Below are 20,754 nucleotides of genomic sequence, written 5' to 3' on the forward strand. Positions count from 1 at the left end.
CCTCTTAAATGACCTTAAAATGTGCTCTTGTATAACTTAACATTTATCAGAGCAACTCAAATAGAGTCGATTAGTGAAGAGACTAAGCAAGCCATGATTTATTTGGTCATTAAATGTTGTAGAGGGCTTAACTGCCATCACCAGAAACAAGATGTCTTCACCAGTCAGAGCAATAATTAAACATTAAAAATCCAGTTGAAATCATACCTCCTTACTAGAAACAAAAAAGTTTGAAAATTGCTAAGTTATGGCTTATGAATGTTATAGAATGCTATAGAAATAGAATAGATTACTATTTTATAAGAAGCGATCACCAGAATGACCCAGAAAAACCTGTGTGAACTGATGCCAAGTGAAGTGAATTGAACCAGAACATTGTACATAGCAACAACAAAATTATGTGATGATCAATTCTGATGCACATGGCTATTTTCAACAATGAGGTGATTCAGGCAATTCCAATAGACTTATGATAAGTCACCTGCACCCAGAAAGATGACTGAGGGCACTGAATGTGGATTACAACATGGTATTTTCATCTTTTGTTGTTGTTGTGGTATGTTTGTTTGCTTTTGGTTTTCTTTTTGATCTAACTGAAGGGTGGGAGAAAAATTGTGGAAAATTTGGAACACAAGGTTTTGCAAGGGTGAATGTTGAAAACCTTCCTTGACATTTTTTTAATGGATTCGATTAGAAGTCTGCTAAGCTCAGGAACAATCTTTAGCTCTTCTTTATACAACAAAGTGATGTTCATTTCTGAAGATCTTTTTTTGATAGTCAGTTTTTCATTGGGTTATATAGTCTAAGGTGATGTTCATTTCTGAAGATCTTTTTTTGATAGCCAGTTTTTCATTGGGTTATATAGTCTAAGAATTAAAGCAAGTGCTTTCCACTCCTGATATTATTACCACGGCTAAAAAGGAGGGGAATCGGAAGAGAAAATACAACTCACTGTGAGCTCCATGGGATATAGAGAACACTCATTGGTCTTTATTTGTGATTGACAAAATCTGCATTATTAAAAGACATTTAACAAAATTGAGTTTTGTAATTAACCTGACAAAATATATTCTACAATTTCTAAAGTACTACTTCATAAGAAACAGCAACCGAGGAAGGAGCAAAAGCAATATATGTCACATGCAGATTTTTCCTGGGAGGGAAGAACTACATTTGTAGGTGAGGTCCGTAGTGTGCAACACAATTTAAAAAATTAAACTCTATAGAAAACGCAATAATGCTTACTTGGGTGAAGTGTTCCTCCTTTTAGAGGAGGAGTGATGAGAGCAGGTTGGAATTCAAAGGCATATATAGAATGGCTTCTCAGTTACAAAATGGTAATAAAAATATTTAAATCATGGCACTAGGGCACCTTTGAGGAAAAGAACACTTTATCCAGAGTAGGCCCATTGCATAATTCTTTAGTGTGTATATATATATACACACACACACAATTTTCAAGTAATGGTGTGGTCATAAAGGATAAGTCATTTCCTGAAGCAACAGCTATCTATTTTTCTTTTCTCCCTCAGATATTTGATCACTTTCAGCATCATAATGACACTTTTCCACACATTTCCTAGGGAACCATCCTCGTATTCTGGATCCATCTAAAAAGAAAAATTTCTGTTAGACTAAGGGAAAGTACCAAACAATTTGGTGTCATTATTTTGAATTCAGTCTTAAAATGAGCAAGAGAAGTTTATTATTTCCCCAAAGTTCCTTCCCCTTTTAATCTTTTGGATTGAACTTCATGTTTTTTTTCTCCACCAGCTATTATATTTCTGAGTACAATTCAAGAATTATAGGTAGATGAGAGTTTAAAGTATCTTTAAAGATAATTTATTCTAAATTTTAGATTTCTAAATCTAAAATTTAGATTTCAGAAACTTGGTTTCAAAGAAGAGATTTATCCAAAGTAAAGATTTACACAAAGTAAAGGGATGCATTCAAATCTGAGCTACAATTCTAAATTGAATGAACTACTATGGCTTATAAACATTCTGGGCTTTAACTACTTTTTAACTAGTTAACTTAAGCTAATCATCTGAAAAGTGGAAAAAAAAAAAAAAACCTGGTTGTTTTTGTTGGTTCAGGAGAACAAATATGACACACATTTTCTAGTGCTCTCTTCATTGTATCATATTTGATATATATAATATATTATAATAATAAATATATATTATATATATATATATATATATGTATTTGAAATATGATACAATGAAGAGAGCACTAGAAAATGTGTGTGTCTGTGTGCTTTGGGTTTCAGCTATGCTCTGCAATTATGGGCAAGTTGTTGAAGATGTAAGCATTAGACTGCACAACTGTAAAACATAATACTGTTTGTTTCCTAGTTTTTCCAATCCTCATAAGGTTTCTTAAGGGTCAGGTATGAAAGTGCTATGTAAACCTTAAAGCATTATGTAAATATATTATTCTAAGAAACAATTAGATTATACTAAGGTGCAGAATATGGCATTTCACATACATATGCAGCAAATATGGAATATTAAGAAACATACGTATATATGAAATATACTTTCATATCTATATATATTATTATTATATATTATATATGTATATAATATATATTATATATAATATTAATATATTAATATATAATAATATATTATTATTATATAATATATAATATATTATAATAATATATTATATATATATATATATATATTGAACCAAATTTCTAGTCTATTTAAAGAGTTCACTTTTGGGAATACCATTTCCATACCTTCTGTGGTCAAATGATCAAGAATTTTGTCTCCATACATCCAATGTCTGAAATATTTAAAAGATTAAGTTACTTTTAAGATTGACAACAATTCTGTCATTAGAAAAGGAAATCAGTAGTACAAATTACTTACCTTAAACCTCTGGTAACTAAAATCAGTTCCCCTTTCTTTAGGCTAATCCGAGGTTCTTCAGTACATGGAGTTGTGAAGAAAGTTTTGATACCTTTATTGAAAGGGCAGCAAGCACCACTGTAATCATCTATTACTTTATAGCGGACCTGCCATCAAAGATCAGAAATGTCTATGATATAAAAACAAAAATCATCAAATATATAATTTTTAAAAATCAATATATCATTGAAAAAAAGAAAGAATACTTACACTTCTGACTCTCTTATCTGCTTTCTGTTTTAGTTGTTCGATCTGTTTGGAAAATAAAAAAAGGGGAAACATTATAATTTCTTGCAGTGCCTATTTTTTTTGTATTTTCAGGCAGGAGCCAGATAATGCTAAGACTAATTAAAGCCATTTCACATTTGACATTTATTTGAAATAGTAAACCAAACAAGTTTATTAATATTATCCCTGCAAACAGAGAGATACAAGCCAGATGATAATACAATTATTTGGATTTGGGAATGAGTGAATGACCAAAGAGTCATTAGTGAAGTTATTTGATGTTATGTCCCAAGAATCTGTCCTTTACCCTGCCTGTGTTGTTGAATATTTTTAACAATGATTTGGACGAAAAGAATAGATGGCTTTCTTTTCAAATTAGCAGACCACACAACGCTGGGAGGAAAAGCTAATATGTTAGATGAAAAAAGAAGTAGGATTCAAAATACTGAGAACAATAGGCTGAACAAAATAAAATGCAATTTTAAATTAGGATTATTAAATTCATAGGATCAAAGATCTGGAGTTGGAAGAGATTTCTGTGGGCCACTAAATCCTTGTCACCTTATTTAAGAGAGGAGGAAACTGAAGTACAGAAAGGTTAAGTAATCTGGGCAATGTCACATAGCTAGTAAGTATACAGGACAAGTTTTGTACCTAAGTCTTGTTGACGCCAATCCCACCATTCTATCCACTATTCTAATTTATACTTAGATTAAAAAAATAATTTTATCAGTATGAAGTATGTAGGGTATAGAGAGACAATAGTTTTAGTTAACATCTCAATATGTCAATAGTGTGCCACAATAAGCAAAAATGTTAATGTGATATTTGGTTGCATATAGAGATGTAGTATCCAGAACAAAGCTTGGATTTTGTCTTTTTTTTCTCCTTCAAAAGCAGAACATTTAATTGGAACAGAATTGCAACTGTATCATTCTTAGACTTCAATACAAGAATATCCCCAATCTGCTATATATGTCATACAAAGCTATTGCAATCTGTAGCTGCAGCAGCTTCTTTTGCTTGGGAATATGGTTATCAGGGAGAGAATATTATTGTTCTGTGAGACTGCTGCAGGTCAACATGCTTGAAAAGGCTAGTCAGCACATTTTTAGGGGTTTTGTTAGACTTACAGACAGACAAAAAAGTCACATTAAAGGGCAGTTACTTGGTACAGTGGATATAGCACCAACCCTGAAGTCAGAAAGATCCGAGTTCAAATCCAGCCTCATTCACATAACACCTTAACTAGCTGTATGATTCTGAACAAGTCACTTAACCTCAAATGCGTCACCAAAATCAAACAAAAAGTTATATGAAGATCTTTTTTGCTTTTCCTTTTCATACAAGTCATATGAGAGAAAGCAGATATCGTCCTGTCCCCCCTCCAAAAAAAAAAAAAAAAAAAAAATCTCAAGAAAAATGAAGTTTCAATTTGTATGTTTCAATCTGTATTTAGACACCATCAGTTCGGTCCTTCAGAATTGTTTTGGATTATTGAACTGCTGAGAAGTGCCAGGTTATTCATAATTGACCATCTTGCTGTTACTTTACAGATTTTTCAGAGAGCATCCTGTTCATCATTTCTTATAGCACAATAATAGTATTCCATTATAATCAGATACCACAATTTGTTCAGCCATTGTCCAATTGATGACATTCCATCAATTTCCAATTCTTTGTCCTGAGAAAAGAGCTACTATAAATATTTTTGTATATATAGGTCCTTCTCCCTTTTTAAAAATCTCTTTTAAGATACAGCTCTAGTAGTTATTGGTAAGTTAAAAGGGTATGCATGGTTACAGCCCACATAGCATGGTCAGGTCAAAGCTAGAATGATAGGTTCCATTTGCGGCACTACAGTTCAGGAAAGACATAAACTTGAAGGCAGTTAGAAAAAAAGCAATGAGGATACTAGAACATGTAAAATGAAGATTGGTTAAAGAAAGTAAAACTTTTTAGACTGAATAAGAAAGACATGAGAAATAATACATGTTTTCTAGCATTTGAAGGGAAAAGAGTTTTGTCTTGCTTGGCCCAAGAACCTAGAACTAGGAACAATGGACTGAAATTGCAGAAAGTCAGATTTAGACTTGATCAAAGGAAAAATTTCCTAATAATTAAGAGGCATAAAAAGTGAAATGGAAAATATTAACATCAGTTTAAATTTAGACTTAATCTTATGAATACTACAAAATCATCAAATTTTTTTTGAGGAAAGGCCTACATGATGAAGACAGAACTTAAACAAAGATGAATTTAGAACTCTGAGAAATTCTATAAATTGGCAAATTTTAATACCAAAGAGGTTTTATCATACATTAGTTTAAACAGGACACGTGGAAAGGAAAGTTAGTTTTGACTAAAATACTTACTGTCAGGCTGTATGGATGACATCCTTCTCTTATTGGCCATTCTAATCCATCTCCTTCAGGAATTCCAGACCATGTAAACACTTGCTTAAAGTTCTGCCATCTACTTCCCATGTCATAGGGAAAAACAAAGCTTTCAGCTGTCTGGTAATATTGAATTCTATCTTTGGCCTGTAGAGTTCAGCAAACAGTAAAATGTACCATTAATTCAGAAAAACATTTATAAATTTTTTCATAGAAGGTTACTTTATAATTTGTAAATTAACTAGGTTTCTTGGGATAGACTAATACAACTTTAAATGAGGAAGGAATCTTAAAGTTCACCTAATCCAAACCTTGATTCTACATTTGAGGAACCAGAGACTCAAAAAGGTTAAATTTGCTTTAAAGTCATATTGTAAGTCAGCAGTAGAGATAAAACTAGAACCCATGTTAAGATGTAATTTTTTCTAAACTACTTTTTAATATAAAGAATAAGATTTAGACTTTATCAGAATTTTTGTCTTCAAGCAATTTTCCAATCTAAATGTCTCTAATGGGATAATTTTTTTCATTTTAATAATGTAGGAAGAAACTAAAGCAGAAAACAAAAGTGGATCTGGTTTATTTAAAAAATTCCTAACAGTTCCTTTTTTTTCTTAAATAAGTTTTCTATTTTTCAAAGTATATGCAAAGCCAGTTTTTAACATCTCCCTTGCAAAACCTCATGTTCCATATTTTCTCCCTCCCTCCCTCTCCACTTCCCTGGCCAGCAAATAATCCCAAATAGGTTAAGCATGTACAATTCTTTTAAAAATATTTCCACATTTATCATGCCTAGTAAGTCCTATATGAAGATTTACACAAGCAGCTAGAAGCTGCCACTACCACAGTGCATTAATATCTGGGTGCAAGAAAATGAAGAGAATGCGTCATAAACAGTTTCAGTTAGCATGGGGCAATTGTTGGCTAGACTCCCCTTCACTGGTAAAGAAGGGGCTGTCAACAATGGTCTTTGTATTAGAATAGGGAAGGGGGATGAATTAGGTTACATACAAAGTTCCTTTACCATTTAATCCTAAATAGCTTTATTTAGCATAGGGAAAATAAAAGGGTATTATCCATTTCTTAAATACCACTGACATCTAGTGGTCGGGAAAAGGAATACTCCTGCTGCATGTTGCAAAACTGGTCAAAAATTCCTCTCTACATCTGAAACTAGTGATTCAGAATTAAGGAAAATAAGTATGCTTTAAATAAATAACTGTAAAGGGCACAACTCTAGAGAAGTATACTTGAAAGAAAGTGTTAACTCAGTGGAATTGATAAGACAACGGTTATTTAGTTTAGTATGGTGATTAACAGTTTTGTAGTTCAGTATAATTGATTTAATCTTACTAAGGTGTTAACTCAGTGGAATTAAGATGATTTTCTAGTTTACATGTACTTAGTACTTAATATAGTTCTACAAGATTAACACCTATGATGATGTACTTACAATAGAGTATATAAACGCCAACAAGGACTGGGAGAGATACATTCCATCTTCCACCATCACAATGGCTGGCCTGTCCTCCATTTCTCCACTGAGACCAAGGCCTATCTGGAGGCCCTCCAGAATGGGTCTTGGTTTCAGTGGGGGAAATGCAAGAGGCAAGAGAGCTACCAGAGGCTTGTCCAAGATGGAATCTCTTCTTTCTCAAAGTGCAAGAGGCAGGAGAACCACCAGAAGGCTGATCAAAGATGGAATCTCTCAAAGTGTAGGAGGCAGAAGAGCCAGCAGGACAGTCTCTATCTTGAAGTCTGTTCTCCCAGTTCTCTTACCTCTTATATATTCTATTATAAGTACATCATCATAGGTGTCAATCTTGTAGAATATGTGTCAGCTTGTAGTACGTGTAAACTAGATAACCATCATCTTATCAATTCCACTGAGTTAACACCTTGTTGTAGGATTAAATCAATCATATTGAGCCTTAAGTGTGTTTCTCCAAACTTCCTGCCCTTTACAAATAACTACTTTAAATGTCACTGTATTGGAAGCAGAACCAGGCCTGACATAGGACTTAGGAGATATAGGTTCTAGTATTCAACCTACAATCTGACTGAGTTTAGACAGCCCACCTCACAAAGTGATGTGAACAGGGAGAGACCATAATAAAGACTAACTAAAGTTGGACTCAGAGGTTCTGGGTGGAGTGACTCTATAGTTTCATGCACTTAGACAAGCAGTGCTGAATCTCTTTGTGCTCCAGTAAACTTAGATAAAAAATAAGTGAGAGTTGAATTCAATGACCTTTGAGGTCTTTTTCAACTTTAAATCTATGATCTTAGAATTATAAAAATTTTAAAAATTCACAAAAGATACAAGATTCTCTTATACAGAATAACTGTGGCTACCGCATAATATTTACTTTTAAATTAGAAAGCCCTATAGACGACCAAATGGAAGAGATCTTAGAAAAGAGAGCTCTATGCCACCTAATAAGAAAGCTGAAGATTATAATCAATTCAAAAAGAAAAGTCCAACTTTTCCCGGGGATGATAATGTATTGTGATAGTGCAATGAGTCCCGTGTAGCACAAGACATATTTACAATATATGTGTTTAAATTTTTTTTTTCATTCATGAAATATATAAGCTCTAAAAGGTTTATTTGATTTCAGGAATTCATTCTTCATTGGAGATGAAATAGAAGTTCCAAGAGGGATTTGACAATAGTAGGATTGGAGTTTCACTCCAAGCTGAAGGAAGATGGTTGATAATCAACAGATAAGCCTGGCACATCCTGGGTGTTTACTAAATGTTTGCTGATTGACTGAAGGTCCTATAACAATCTTTTAGAAATATATTTTGGATGTTGGGTACATTTAAGTGAGTAATTAATCAAAATGTACTATTTCTATTTTAAATCGAATTTGCAAACCACTAAAATAAAGCAAGTAATTTTCTGGCATTTTTATTTAACATATTCAAACTGTTATTGTAAAATTAAGAAGATTCTGCATTACAATTTACCTTCTCTTCAATCCATGATTCAATAGAAGTTTTATTTCTAAGAATTACTTTCATCTGAAAATTAAATGACAGTTGAAAAATTATTATTTAAAGTGACTGGGCCCCATTTACATGAAATTTTTAGACACAAAAATCACATCAACTGAGAAATCAACTGTGTTCAAAGAAGACTAGCAAAATACCTCATTCCTTTCAGTAATTAAATTTCAGATGAAGATAAACATTTCACAGTAATACTTTGCGAAGATTTTTATGATAAAAAGGAAATAGCTACTGTATTCTCTATGTTAATATATACATACTTTGCTATTAAATTCTTTTGTCACCTTTTCTTTAGCTTACTCTTAATTTAAAATATTTTCATATAAACAGATAATAAACCATTGTAAGTCACTTTTTGAATAGTTAAGAAAAAGTTTTTCCTTATTTAATTCATTTTATTTCAAACTCTATGTTTCTTACATTACATCATATTATACATTATATATATGACTAATTGCATTCTGTATTAATGTAGGATCTTCAAATAAAGGATGTCAATTTACTACAGATATGATTCACCTCTATTTACAGGGATACTGAAGTTCAAAGGCATTAATTCTAGGTTAAGAATAAGAGTACAATAAAAACTCATTTTAACATTATGCTTAAATCACTTTTCTGAGCCAGTGTTAATTTTTGACTAAATATTTTAATTCTGAAAATGTTTAATCTTTTCTACACTGTAGCTATCTGTATCTACAAATACAAAATAAAGTGAAGGACTGAATCAATTATCTGGATAATTCCATTTCAGACAAAATTAATTTGTGGGCCTGGGTGGAGGTCAAAACAAATGAAAATAGTTCTCCACCTCATTTTATAAATGGAGGCTATAGTTTTTTCAACCCCAACAACCTTGAATCTTTTAGCTAATGGTAACTATCAAACTTACCTGGATAAAAAACAACATACCAACTGCTATAGTTGTTCCTACAGCCAATCCCAGCGCAAATAATGAGGCAGCAAATGCAGATAATCCAAAGGGTATAATAGGAAGGGGATCTCTCTTAACTGCACTCATATCAATCTTTACTGTATTCCAACCAAAGGAAATCTACAATGGAAAAACTGGAATTATCTGGTAGTGGCCAATGATGAAACTCAATATATAATATTCCAAACCATGAACTGCCCCTTAAAATGTCAATTCAGAACTTTAGTTAATTGAGTAAAATCCTGTTTTTATGAATCTGATTTGGTAAATGGTTGCAATGTGCAACTGTCTGCAGAAAACCAGTTCATAATTGTTCCTAACTGGACATTTTCAGCAACTGCCAGGCAAGTCTCCTTTCCTTAATTTAACAACTTTGGGGTAAGATTAAGTCAAATGTATGTATTAAAAAGTACATAAAACACTAGGCCAATTTGACTTCAATCTTTCCCTCTTTCACTTCTCTTTTGATATGAATCAAGTTGATAAAATCCTTGCTACTCTGTGTTTAAAGGATTTTTTTAGTAGCAGTGATCTCCAGGACTTGTTATTTTCTGCTTCATGGTCTATCCCACCCAAACTCATCCTTATCACTTTCTTTTTATTCACTTCAACTCAACAACAAACATGTATTAAACACCTACATCTCAGTTCCTAGAGTTAAATAATTTTTATCAACTTTAATAGCTTTGAAAAAAGACCAGAAAATTTTTATAAAGTAAAGTCCTATGATTTTTTTTTATTCTTTTAATCATGGGGAGAAGAGTTATATCTATATATCTATATATCTATATATCTATACGTATACTTCCTAAGAAATGATTTCTTAGAACCATTAACACATACTCTGACAATTGAATGACTGATAAACAATATCTTACCCTATTATAAAGCTGTGTATACATGGTCATAACAAAGATGAAAGCAGCATGAATACAACCCAAAGGTGCTAAGAGGAGAAACAAAGTAAAAGATGCATGATTTTGGTAACCACAACAATTGTTGATCCAAGGGCAATGATGATCCATCTTCATAACACATCTAATGAAAAACAAAAGGTACATAAAACCCTAAGTATGTATTCAATGAAATTTATCTTCAAAAGAAATATGTTCTTAAGTCATGGGAGTTAGACATTGTAGAACCGGAAAAAATTTCCTTCACATAGAAACATAAATGATGAATGCTTTGAAAGTCAAAAATAACACAAGATATAGCATGCTTTGTAACAGCCCGTGAAGACATGATGGTATCTCTTATACATGAATTTGTTTTAAGTAGTCAGGAAATCCATTGAGACATGCAGCATACAGAAATGAGCAGTTTTAAAGTAGTGATTGAAGTGGAATACAATGAAAACACAAACCCCCCACCCCCCTAAATCTCCATCTGGAATTGAAAGCAATAACACACCCAAACAGATGCCCCTGACTTCCTTCCTTTATGCTTAACTGTTAGATGCTGGGAACTCACAGGCTAAATAATCTATCCCTGTGTATGATATGGTACAATGACGACAGGACTAATGTCTTTCCTTTGAGCTCTACTATTGTTAGAATAAACTTTTCAAAAGCCAAATCAAATGTGAAGGAAAGAGTAGCTGCCTCCTGTAGTTTGTCAGTATTGCCACTTTCTTATCACAGGTTTCTTAATAATAAATTCAGCTGTCCTTTAAAAAATATTCTAGGTGAATATTTCAAAACTTATTCACAATGTCTTTTCTTTTTTGTTTTGAGTCTTTATTTCATTTTAAGTTGTAAATATAATATGACCAAGATTCTAAAACAAGTAAAAATTCTTAACATTTAAGACAACTCTATGGAGAGGAAATATGCTGCAAAGGCTACACAAAGGAGACTGGTATAATAAAAGCCATAATGAATACATCTTATTATGAACACAAAAGCACTTTTGACATTATTTCTAGAAATGTTAGTTCATATGTAAATAGCATCTTATTTCAAGATACTTTCCTTCTAATTTTAGCAGATGGGTAGTGAAAGGTAAGGATCAAAGAAAGAAATGACTTGATGAAGGTCATACCACTAGCAAGAGGCAGTTGGTTAACTGATCACAATTGTTCTCTCAGTGGCAGTGCTGCTGCTTTGTTAAACACTAGGATTTGCAAAATATTCTCATGAAACTGACTTGTGTGTGATAAGGAAAACAAACACGTGACCAAGAATAAAAGGAATCAATCCATAGTGAAAAATAATGAACTGGTACCTGTTACACTTTCGGCAGTGATGGGAACGCGGTGCCTTATATGCCTGGCACACCTTACAAAACTGGAGATACATGCTGTCCTGAGCTTTCTCCTTGATTGGGAAAATAATAAAAAGAAAAATCACATATTGATGCATGGAATCTAGAATTGAACACTTTTAAAGGATGAAATGATCTAGAGCTAGAAGAGCTCTCAGAGGATATCTAATTTAATTCCCTTATTTTATAGATGAGAAAACTGAAGTCCAGCTCTTAAAATTTACAATCTGATTCAATCACATAATAATTCAATAAGAGCATAACATTTACCAGGTACTGTGAGGTGCTAGGAAACGTAAAGACAAAAATAAAACAGTTCCTGCATTAAAGGAATTTAGATTCTGTTGAAAAGACCTTGATTTAAAAAAAAAAAAAAAAAGAGTAAATACAAAACGGGGGTTAAATGGTACAGTTTGATAGAAAGCTGGCCTGGACTCTCAGAGACTTGGGTTGAACTCTCAGGTCTTGGAAACGTATAGGCTGTGTGACCTTTCCTTGCCTCAGGCAAGTGTCCAGGTTCCAGATTTGCATAAGGAAAAGGAGTTCCTCCATTTTGAGTGACTACACCAAAGTAATAAGAAGTCCAGAACAAATACAAATAATTTTAAGGGGAAAGATAACAAGTGAGATCAGCAAAGTAACACATGAGCTATGTCATGTTTTCAATCAAATTTTTAGTGGGGCAAATGGACCATTAGTTTTTATTATTTCAAATATAAGTAGTTATTTCTAAATTTATTTCAATGACCAAAATAATCATTACTTTTAATTAGACGGAAATCTTCCTGAGCATCACTATTTAAGATACAATTTTTTCTGTTTTCTAATTTCTCTTCTGAAATAATTTCTTGAGTGTTTCCTTATTTCTTTGTTTTTCCAACTTCCTCATCTGTTTCCACAGCTTCTTTTCCAAGTGATTGTTTATTTTACTACTTAATAACCAATCAGGAAGATATTATTATAAAACACCGTTAAGTTCAATGCCCTTCACCAAAGAATCTTAAAATTTCTTATTTACACATCCTGAATGGAACAGATACTTAAAAAACATTTGGTGACTTGACATATAATAGTGTATATTATCTTAAAAAAAAAAAACAAAGCTAATTTTATATCATATTTTAAAAGAATTTATACTATTTAAATGACATAGTTTAAATACAATATTTAAATAATGTAGGTAAATAATTTCAAGAAAATAAATGGGCTTTCATCATTAAGTGATTAGAGCTTTTAGTCTTTGCCACTTGACAAAAAGAACATTGTACTTTTGTTTTTTTAAAAAAAAAATTAAAAACAAGACTGATAGCAGATTTCATTTTTCAAAGATTGTCTTTTTTTTTTTTTTTTTCCTTACCGGTTTCCATTTCAGAGGCACATAGCCAGGGCCCACAAACATAGCATTGAAGTAATTGTAAAGAATCATGACAGTCCAATTTATCAACATGATGAAATTCACACTTCCTCCTGTTGTATGTAAAGGCCAATACCACAAAACGGAGTCAATCATGGCCATTGTGGAACATATTGCTATAACACCAAGAGCTATAATGGGACCCCAGTGGCACAGTCTTTTTAACTCATGTAGATTTTCAAATCTAATAACAGAGCAGAGTACACCCATAATGATGACAGTTATTTTCTATTTTAAAAACCTTGTAAAGTTCCTTTTTTGTATATACATTTCCACGTGTCATAAGTCCGTGAGTCTTCATTAATACTCATGCCTTCAAACTGTGGGATGTTAAATCTGAGTAAGCCATTTTAACTGATGTTCAGAGTTCTTTGTCTTGACAGGAACAAGTGAATTTCATTGTTTTTAAATCAACCTAAATAAAACAAAATATAAATGTTTAGAAGAAAAAGTTAGGCTATATAACCAATTCAAAACATAAAGCCTGTGAATTAAGAGTTTTTCTCTAATGCTATGACATCTCAATCTGGGAAAAACCTTATTTTTAACATACTTTCTTATAGTTCCTTAATATCATTTAAGTATATTCATTTAATACATTAGTCATCTGATATAAAAACTTCATAAAAGAACACTGTTAGTAATATGGAATCAGATAATTTTGGAGCTGAAAGGGGCCTTGGGGATAACCCAGTGACACAATTTTACAGATGGGAAAATTAAGGCCCAGATCTGCTCAACTAGGTACAAAAATTCATTCTCCAAACAATTCAGGGAGGAATCTTGGTAATGAGTAATGGCTGAATAACTCTAAAAATATCTAATGTTTCTTAGAATTGGTTGCAGAAGGAAAAACTAGAAAGGAAAAACCATGCTTTGGTTTCCATGACAATACTCCAGAGGAAAGAAGAAAGCAGATACAAAGATACCAGAAAGCTACTTAGCATTTGAATAGAGATTTCTGTAATTATCTTCATCATCATAACAAAGAGTATGACTGGAATGAAAGGCAGTATATTCACAAATCAGGAAGATTCTGGAGTTCAAATCTCACCTCAGATAGACTGTGGATTAAGACATAAAGTGTCCCAGCCAATTCTCTAGGGTTATAATTTAAAGAACAAGTGCTGATTTACATAGGTAGAAGTTTCCTCTGGGGAGAGTTCCTCATAACTATGAAATCAATTTAAAAAAAAAAAAAAAAAGAATTGGAATGCAGTGTCTAATGGCCAGTGACTAATTTTAGACCTGCAGATTATTTCTTTTTTATAATATGAATAATTGCCACCTGATTGAGCAATAATGAACCTCAAACAAAAAGGTTGAAACTTTTTTAAAAGAAACTCAGAATCAGGAATTTAAAAATATGGGTTCTGGTTTAAGCTGCCATTTGCCAGGTAGCCTTAACTCAATTTCCTGTAGCTAACTAAAACTTTTTGGTTCTTCTCTACTTTAACATTCTAAGAATCTGTGAAAATGTCAGATGAAATGGTGGGGACAATTATACAATACTAAAGGATAACAGTACCAAAAAAGTGATTAAGAAAGAGTATACCAAGGTAATTATCAATGAATATCTCTATTGCATGACTCGGTATATCAAAGATTGGAGAGATATAACATCTCAGTCAATGACCAAAAAGAACAATAATTCTGGTAACAATTGTAGTCCCAGCTTTTAAATCAGAATGACCATACTTCTCCTAAATTTCCTGGGAGCCAATTTGGAAAGCTCTGTTAGATCTTTTTGGTTTCCCAGCAAACTGTTCCTGGGGCATCACAAAACAGTTTCAGTCACTGGCAATAACCAAAGCTAAGAGTAAGCACTTAATAAATAATGGCTTGCTCCCGGGTTATTTTTTACCTTCTGAATCCAATTCTCCCTGTGCAACAAGAGAACTGTTTGGTTCTGCACACATATATTGTATCTAGGATATACTACGATATATTCAACATATATAGGACTGCTTGACATCTAGGGGAGGGGGTAGAGGTTGGGAGGGAAAAATTCGAACAGAAGTGAGTGCAAGGGATAATGTTGTAAAAAAAAATTACCCTGGTATGGGTTCTGGCAATAAAAAGTTATTATAATAATAATAATAATTAATTAATTAATTAATTAATGGCTTGCAACAGAGAAGTAGCCGAAAGCGCATTTGGGTTTTGCCTGTAGGTGATGGTGGACAAGTTACCTCTCTCCAAGCCCCAGTTTACTCCTCTGCAGAATGAGAGGACTGGCCTGGAGGGGCTCTAAGTGCTCCAGCCCTCGCGTTCGGTCATGCTCTCCTTGAAATGCCCGTACACTAAGGCAGCACCCAGGCTCCTTCCCGCTCCCTTTCCAACAGGATCAGCCCCCACTGTGGGGCTCAGGAGAAGAGGCTGAGCGGGGGAGAGACTCCCGAAAGAGAATGGAAAGAGGCGGTGGGGAAGTTACGGAGCGAAGCCGCGCCTAATGCTTCCCAGAGCTCGCGTGTGTCCGGGGAGTTAACGCTACGTGCATGGAACGTGTGAAGTTCCCCAGGGAACGCTGCCTCGTACCTCGGTTTCCCCATCACTACCAACGGCCCGGGCGCTCGTAGCTTCTCGCTCTCTCCCCTAACATCCTTCCCCCCCACCCTCCCCGGCCGCTCCCAACTTCTAGAGAGGATGGCTAGATGGCCGCGACGTACCGAGGAAGTCGGCCTTCTCCCGGAGGTCCCCTCCCGCGCTCCCCCCTCTGCGCCCACTCCTCAGCCATCGCCGCCATCGGGCACTTCCGGGGCGGCAAGGCCGGCCTCACCCGGAATACGTTCCTCCTTCTTCTGGGGATCCTTCCGTTGCCGCTTCCTCCGCCCTTCCCGGGCGACAAGTGAGTGAGATGAGAGGCCACAGGCTGGTGGCTAGGACCTCTAAGTCACCACAGCCTTTCCAGGGAAGCCTCCGCCTCCTCGCAAGCCCCTCGGGCATTGTGGCTAGCCTGGGTCATCGCCACTTCCCGAAGGTCCTTCCCTGAAGCGATCCCTCCGGAAACCACTTCCTTTCACTCTTTTTCTCTGACAGCCATCCCCTGGAGAGCCGAAGTAGAGGACTGTAGCGTGTGCCTCGCGATAGGAGGCCTTTCCACCGAGGTGCGGCTCTTTGCCCTTTCAGACTCTGAAGTCTCACGGGAATTGAAGGAGGGATCAGTTAGGGGAACTGAGTGTGAGCAGCCCGAGTTTACGGAGGGTCCAGACGCACGAGTAGCACAACCCGGAAGCGGCCGGTCTCGGAGCTGTCCTGGGTTCTCGCTGCAGCCGCTGCCGCCCGGCGACTTTCGGCGCTTCGGAGCCGCTGCCCCTCATCCGCTCCGGGCCGAGCCCCAACTCCTCACCACAGCCATGTCATCAGACTTCGAAGGCTACGAGCAGGACTTCGCGGTGCTAACCGCGGAGATCACCAGCAAGATCGGCAGGGTGCCCAAACTCTCTGCAGGTGAGCCTGGAGCCGGGGAGCCGGGGTCGCCTTAGCCGGACGGGCAGGGAAGGGAGGGGGGGCTGGGCTTGAGGAGAAGGGAGACCCGGGGGGAGGGGAAAGGGGGGAGGGGACGGAAGGTAAGGGGGAGGGCAGAGGCCGTCCACCTCCCGGGAAGGACTGCATGGGCAGCCTGGCCAGGGGATTTGTGTCGGCTTTGCTTCCGCTGCCGTCTCACGTCTGTCAGACTTTGGCTGCCCGAGTTCCCGAGCGTCCGCCTCCATCCACCCCCCGCGGGCCAGCGGGTGAATATGTGTAAAGCACAGCTCTGCTCCTCGCCACGGCCCTGCCGGCAGCTTCTGCCACCTACGTGGCGTAGGTGACGAAAGTTCAAATCCCTAGGACACCCTGGCACTTTAGGGAGCGCCGTGGCCCGCCTGCCACTCCTTTCCCATCCTTCCCTCTCAGGGCTCCTCTCGGCCCAAGCGAACGCTTCCCAAACCCAGCCTCTCAACGCTGTGGTTCCAAAAGGAGTCCTTGGAGAAGAAGAAAGTCTGCTGGGGGCCTGGTCAGAGGACCTCACTTCAAATCCTCTCTGCTTTTTAATACCTATGTGACCTCTAGTGTCTTCGTCTGGAAAATGAGAGATAGTATCCATTTCTTAAATCCACTTAAAGTCTAGCTGCGATTCCGATTTTTTCTTCTCCTGTTTGCCCTCCCTCTCCAAAAAAGCAAAAGGGTGATGTTTCATTCTTCTAATAATGCATGCTTTCAACTCTTCCTTTGTATTTAAATTCTGATTTGTATTGTAATGGCTTCAATATTATTTTGTATCCTTTACTAAAACTGTAAGGTTGCTGAAAGTAGGGACAGTGTGTGTGTGTGTGTGTGTGTGTGTGTGTTTTCACTAATTTTTTTGTTATCGTTGCAGTTGTGTTCAATTCTTTATGATTCCATTTGAAATTTTTTGAGGGTAAGACACTGGAATGATTAGTTATTTCCTTCTCTAGCTCATATTACAGATGAGGAAACCAAGGCAAGTAGGGTTAAATGACTTGTCCAGGATTACACAGCTAGGAAGTGTCCAAGACTGTATTTGAATTCATGAAATGAATCTTTCTGATTTCAAACCCAGCTCTCTAACCATTGTGCCACCTCATTGTGCTAGTATTAATTTTTCCTAAAGGTAAATCCAAGCTCTATTCTCACCTTTGCTCTTGTAACCTGAAAATGCCTCAGGAGTCTGAAAAAAGTGTTTGAGTAATTGTTCCTTCTTTATCTTTCTTTCTTCTTACCACCTATTTCTATTAGTAGGGATATTTGCTTGAAGCCAGAATCTCTGACCTTGCATCTCAGTGTTCTCCTATAGGTCCAGTTCTTGTGGAAATGGCTGATGTCTTAAATAAAGGATATGATTCCAAGTACGGAAACAAGAGGTCCAAAATAGGGTAGCATATTTTATCCAGCTCTGCTGTTGTGGAAACTTTATGGAGGAAGTGACTGATGGCCTGAGCACTTCGTGATGCATCATTCAGCTCTTTTCATTAGTTCTGCTTTCTTCACTGCTGAAGGTCGTCTTAATTCCTGTTAGCTTGAGTCTTCTCTCTCTTAGTCCTCTACTGTGGTAGTGGTGAAGGTGATTTTGAATTAATTCCCAGAGTTTGGGAATAATAGGATGTATTGTTTCATTTATTTCACTGTAAGAATTTGAGAAATGTGAGAATTTGAGTTTAACTGTAAGAATTTGAGCCAAGAGACTTATAATTTTGTTGATGACTAATAAACTAAATCTAATAATATTGGGAGATTGTAGAATATTCTGAAGTGACAAAATAGCAAAATCTTTGATGTGCCATAAGAATTGCGAAAGCAAATTGCTTTTTTTTTTTCAAGAAACAAATACTTTATCAGTAGCAATAACTTTCATTTTATAATTTTGTGTTAACATTTTAGAATAGTTCCTACAAACAACAGATGAAAGCTTTTTCAGGAGAAGCTATACCTTTTTCATATCCGTGATCCAAACATAGAAGGTATATAACATGAGTACTAGCATAGCATGGTGTAAAGAGTGTAGAAATGAGATAGGAGATCTTGGTTTGAAAATTGCTTAATTTCTTAGATTTTCACTTTCCTTATCTGTAAATTGGGAATGAGAAGCACCATGGTATAGTGGTGGATAGAAGGTCAGTCTTGGAGAACAGAGGACTTGGATTCAAAAGGTATTAATTAATTATGTGACCATAGGAAAAAATAAGTAAATCTCTTAATGTTTCAGCAACTCTCTAAGAATATAAATTACAGATGATTTGGGGTATTTATTATTGGAGAGAGTTTCCATATTGGTGATTTCCTACAAACATGAATATAGATCTAAGTATTTTTCTTCCTGCTTTCCTTCTCTTCCTCTAATTACTCCACACACACACACACACACTGAAATGAGGATTGTTGTTAGAATAGCTCTTTATATACTTTAATACTTCATAAACACAACTTAATATGAATTGGTAAAAGAAAAATGTATATTAGACTTTATAATATAAAGCAGATAAGATGTGTGTGTTCATATAATGTACACTTAGTATATTATATGACAGTCATATGATCTTCTCTCTCTCTTTTTTTTTTTTTTTTTTTTTTTTGAGGCATTTGGGGTTAAGTGGGGGGGTCACACAGCTAGGAAGTGTTAAGTGTCTGAGTTCAGATTTGAATTCAAGTTCTCCTGACTTCAGGACTGGTGCTGTATCCACTGCGCCACCTAGCTACCCCATATGAATTTCTTTTTAAAGGTCCATTCCATAATGATGTTATGTCCTGCCCTCTTCTCTTTTCATCAGTAAAGAAAAATAAAAATACTTACTGGGAGTATTGGGGAAACCAGTTAGAAAAAGACTATTTCTAAAAAGTCATCTGAAGAACATTTTCAGTTCATGAATGCAGCTGTGGGAAACAATAGTGTTTTAGACCCTGTCCTTAATTATTCAAGGGTAATCAAATTGATTAAGAAAATATGGTGCGAACAATATCAACCTTAGAAAATGTTCTGAATGTTATGATATTGAATAACTGAAATTGATGAATAAACTTTTCAACCAAAGCAGCTCATTCTTACAAACTGGATTGGTAAAATTAACAACAGTATTCATGCTTTGTGATCCCTTCCATCCAAATATTCAAATGAGAAAATAATCTTTGCTTTAAAACTTTATTTTATTTTGATTTATTCTTTCTAATTTTTAATAATAGCTTATTATTTTTAAAATACATGCAACATTTACCTTTGCAAAACCTTATGTTCCTTTTTATTGCTAAGGCATTTGGGGTTAAGTGACTTAACCCAGAGTCACACAGCTAGGAAGTGTTAAATGTCTGAGGCCAGTTTTGAACTGAGGTCCTCTTGACTTCAGGGCTGGTGCTTCTTCCACTGCAAAGAATCTTATGTTCCAAATTTTTCTCCCTCCCCCCCAGGAAGTAATCCAGTATACATTAAATATGTACAGTTCTTCTAAACATATTTTCACATTTATCATGCTGCACAAGAAAAATCAGGTCAAAAAAGGAAAAAAAATGAGGGGGAAAAAAGAGCAATCAAACAACAACAATAAAAAGGTGAAAGTACTATGTTGTGAGCCACATTCAGTCCCTATACTCCTCTTTCTGGATGCAGATGGCTTTCTCCAACACAAGTCCATTGGAATTGATCTAAGTCATCTCATTGTAAAACTTTATTTTAAAGAAGCAATGATTTGCCCATCTTATTGCATAAACTTTAGTAATAAGGACAATTATAATAAATATTTTTATTTTCTTAAATTGATGTCTATGTGTTGGGAATTGTTAATAGGTTTGGTAATTAGGCTAATTTGGAGGATTAGGGCCTTTTCTATTAAATATTTCAGTGAAACTATATTTAAAGTTCTAAAGAGTTCTAAAGAATGACATTTTCTACAGCAAATTCTCAGGAAAAAATATTAACTTATTTGGAAACAATTTTCTTTTGAAGGTAAAGAAATCTGTTGGCAATGTCAATGGAAACAATTTAGAGATCTTTTACATGTACTCTAGCCTGGTTGGTTGAGATTTAGTTAGCATATTCTAACATAATTTGAAGTCTCATTACTTGATCATTTTTTACCAAGTGAGTTAGATAGT

At 35.3% G+C, this 20,754-nt stretch overlaps 2 protein-coding genes across 7 annotated transcripts in view; one reads left to right on the forward strand and one right to left on the reverse strand.

Annotated features, from left to right (window-relative positions):
• Positions 1-959: 959 nt before the first annotated feature.
• On the reverse strand, positions 960-16,131 carry ZDHHC6 (zinc finger DHHC-type palmitoyltransferase 6). 3 transcript variants are annotated; one of them, XM_003755366.3, is made up of 11 exons: positions 15,950-16,131; positions 13,114-13,585; positions 11,718-11,809; positions 10,373-10,532; positions 9,453-9,614; positions 8,519-8,572; positions 5,525-5,692; positions 3,132-3,173; positions 2,883-3,028; positions 2,750-2,796; positions 960-1,610 (listed from the first exon to the last, which is right to left on the reverse strand). In XM_003755366.3, exons 2-11 carry the CDS (start codon positions 13,378-13,380, stop codon positions 1,507-1,509), a joined length of 1,242 nt encoding a protein of 413 aa, XP_003755414.1. In that variant the 5' UTR covers positions 13,381-13,585; positions 15,950-16,131; the 3' UTR covers positions 960-1,506. The 3 variants fall into 3 exon arrangements, with proteins under 3 accessions (XP_003755414.1, XP_012396610.1, XP_031811717.1); XM_012541156.3 differs by lacking the exon at positions 15,950-16,131 and adding an exon at positions 15,840-15,928; XM_031955857.1 differs by lacking the exon at positions 15,950-16,131 and adding an exon at positions 15,709-15,912.
• Positions 16,132-16,186: 55 nt separating this feature from the next.
• The window catches only part of VTI1A (vesicle transport through interaction with t-SNAREs 1A), a 425,564-nt gene continuing 420,996 nt past the window's right edge, over positions 16,187-20,754 (forward strand). For 2 of the 4 annotated variants that reach the window (XM_031955858.1, XM_031955859.1), the window contains exon 1: positions 16,376-16,620. In XM_031955858.1, the coding sequence (XP_031811718.1) occupies positions 16,527-16,620 (94 nt within the window). In that variant the 5' untranslated portion in view covers positions 16,376-16,526. Of the gene's footprint in view, positions 16,621-20,754 lie in introns of all 4 variants that reach the window. The other 2 variants (XM_012541166.3, XM_003755364.4) reach the window with 2 other exon arrangements.

The sequence above is a fragment of the Sarcophilus harrisii genome, chromosome 2, assembly GCF_902635505.1.
Source record: "Sarcophilus harrisii chromosome 2, mSarHar1.11, whole genome shotgun sequence".
Taxonomy (NCBI): domain Eukaryota; kingdom Metazoa; phylum Chordata; class Mammalia; order Dasyuromorphia; family Dasyuridae; genus Sarcophilus; species Sarcophilus harrisii.

Bases quoted from the DNA above. Each gene is read 5' to 3' on its own strand.
- ZDHHC6 (XM_003755366.3), bottom strand. From the start codon at position 13,380: ATGGGTGTACTCTGCTCTGTTATTAGATTTGAAAATCTACATGAGTTA. The intron at 5,693-8,518 runs GTAAATTGTAAT...TGAACTCTACAG, and splicing joins AATCATGGATTGAAGAGAAG to GCCAAAGATAGAATTCAATA. The intron at 2,797-2,882 runs GTAAGTAATTTG...TAAATATTTCAG, and splicing joins TTAGTTACCAGAGGTTTAAG to ACATTGGATGTATGGAGACA.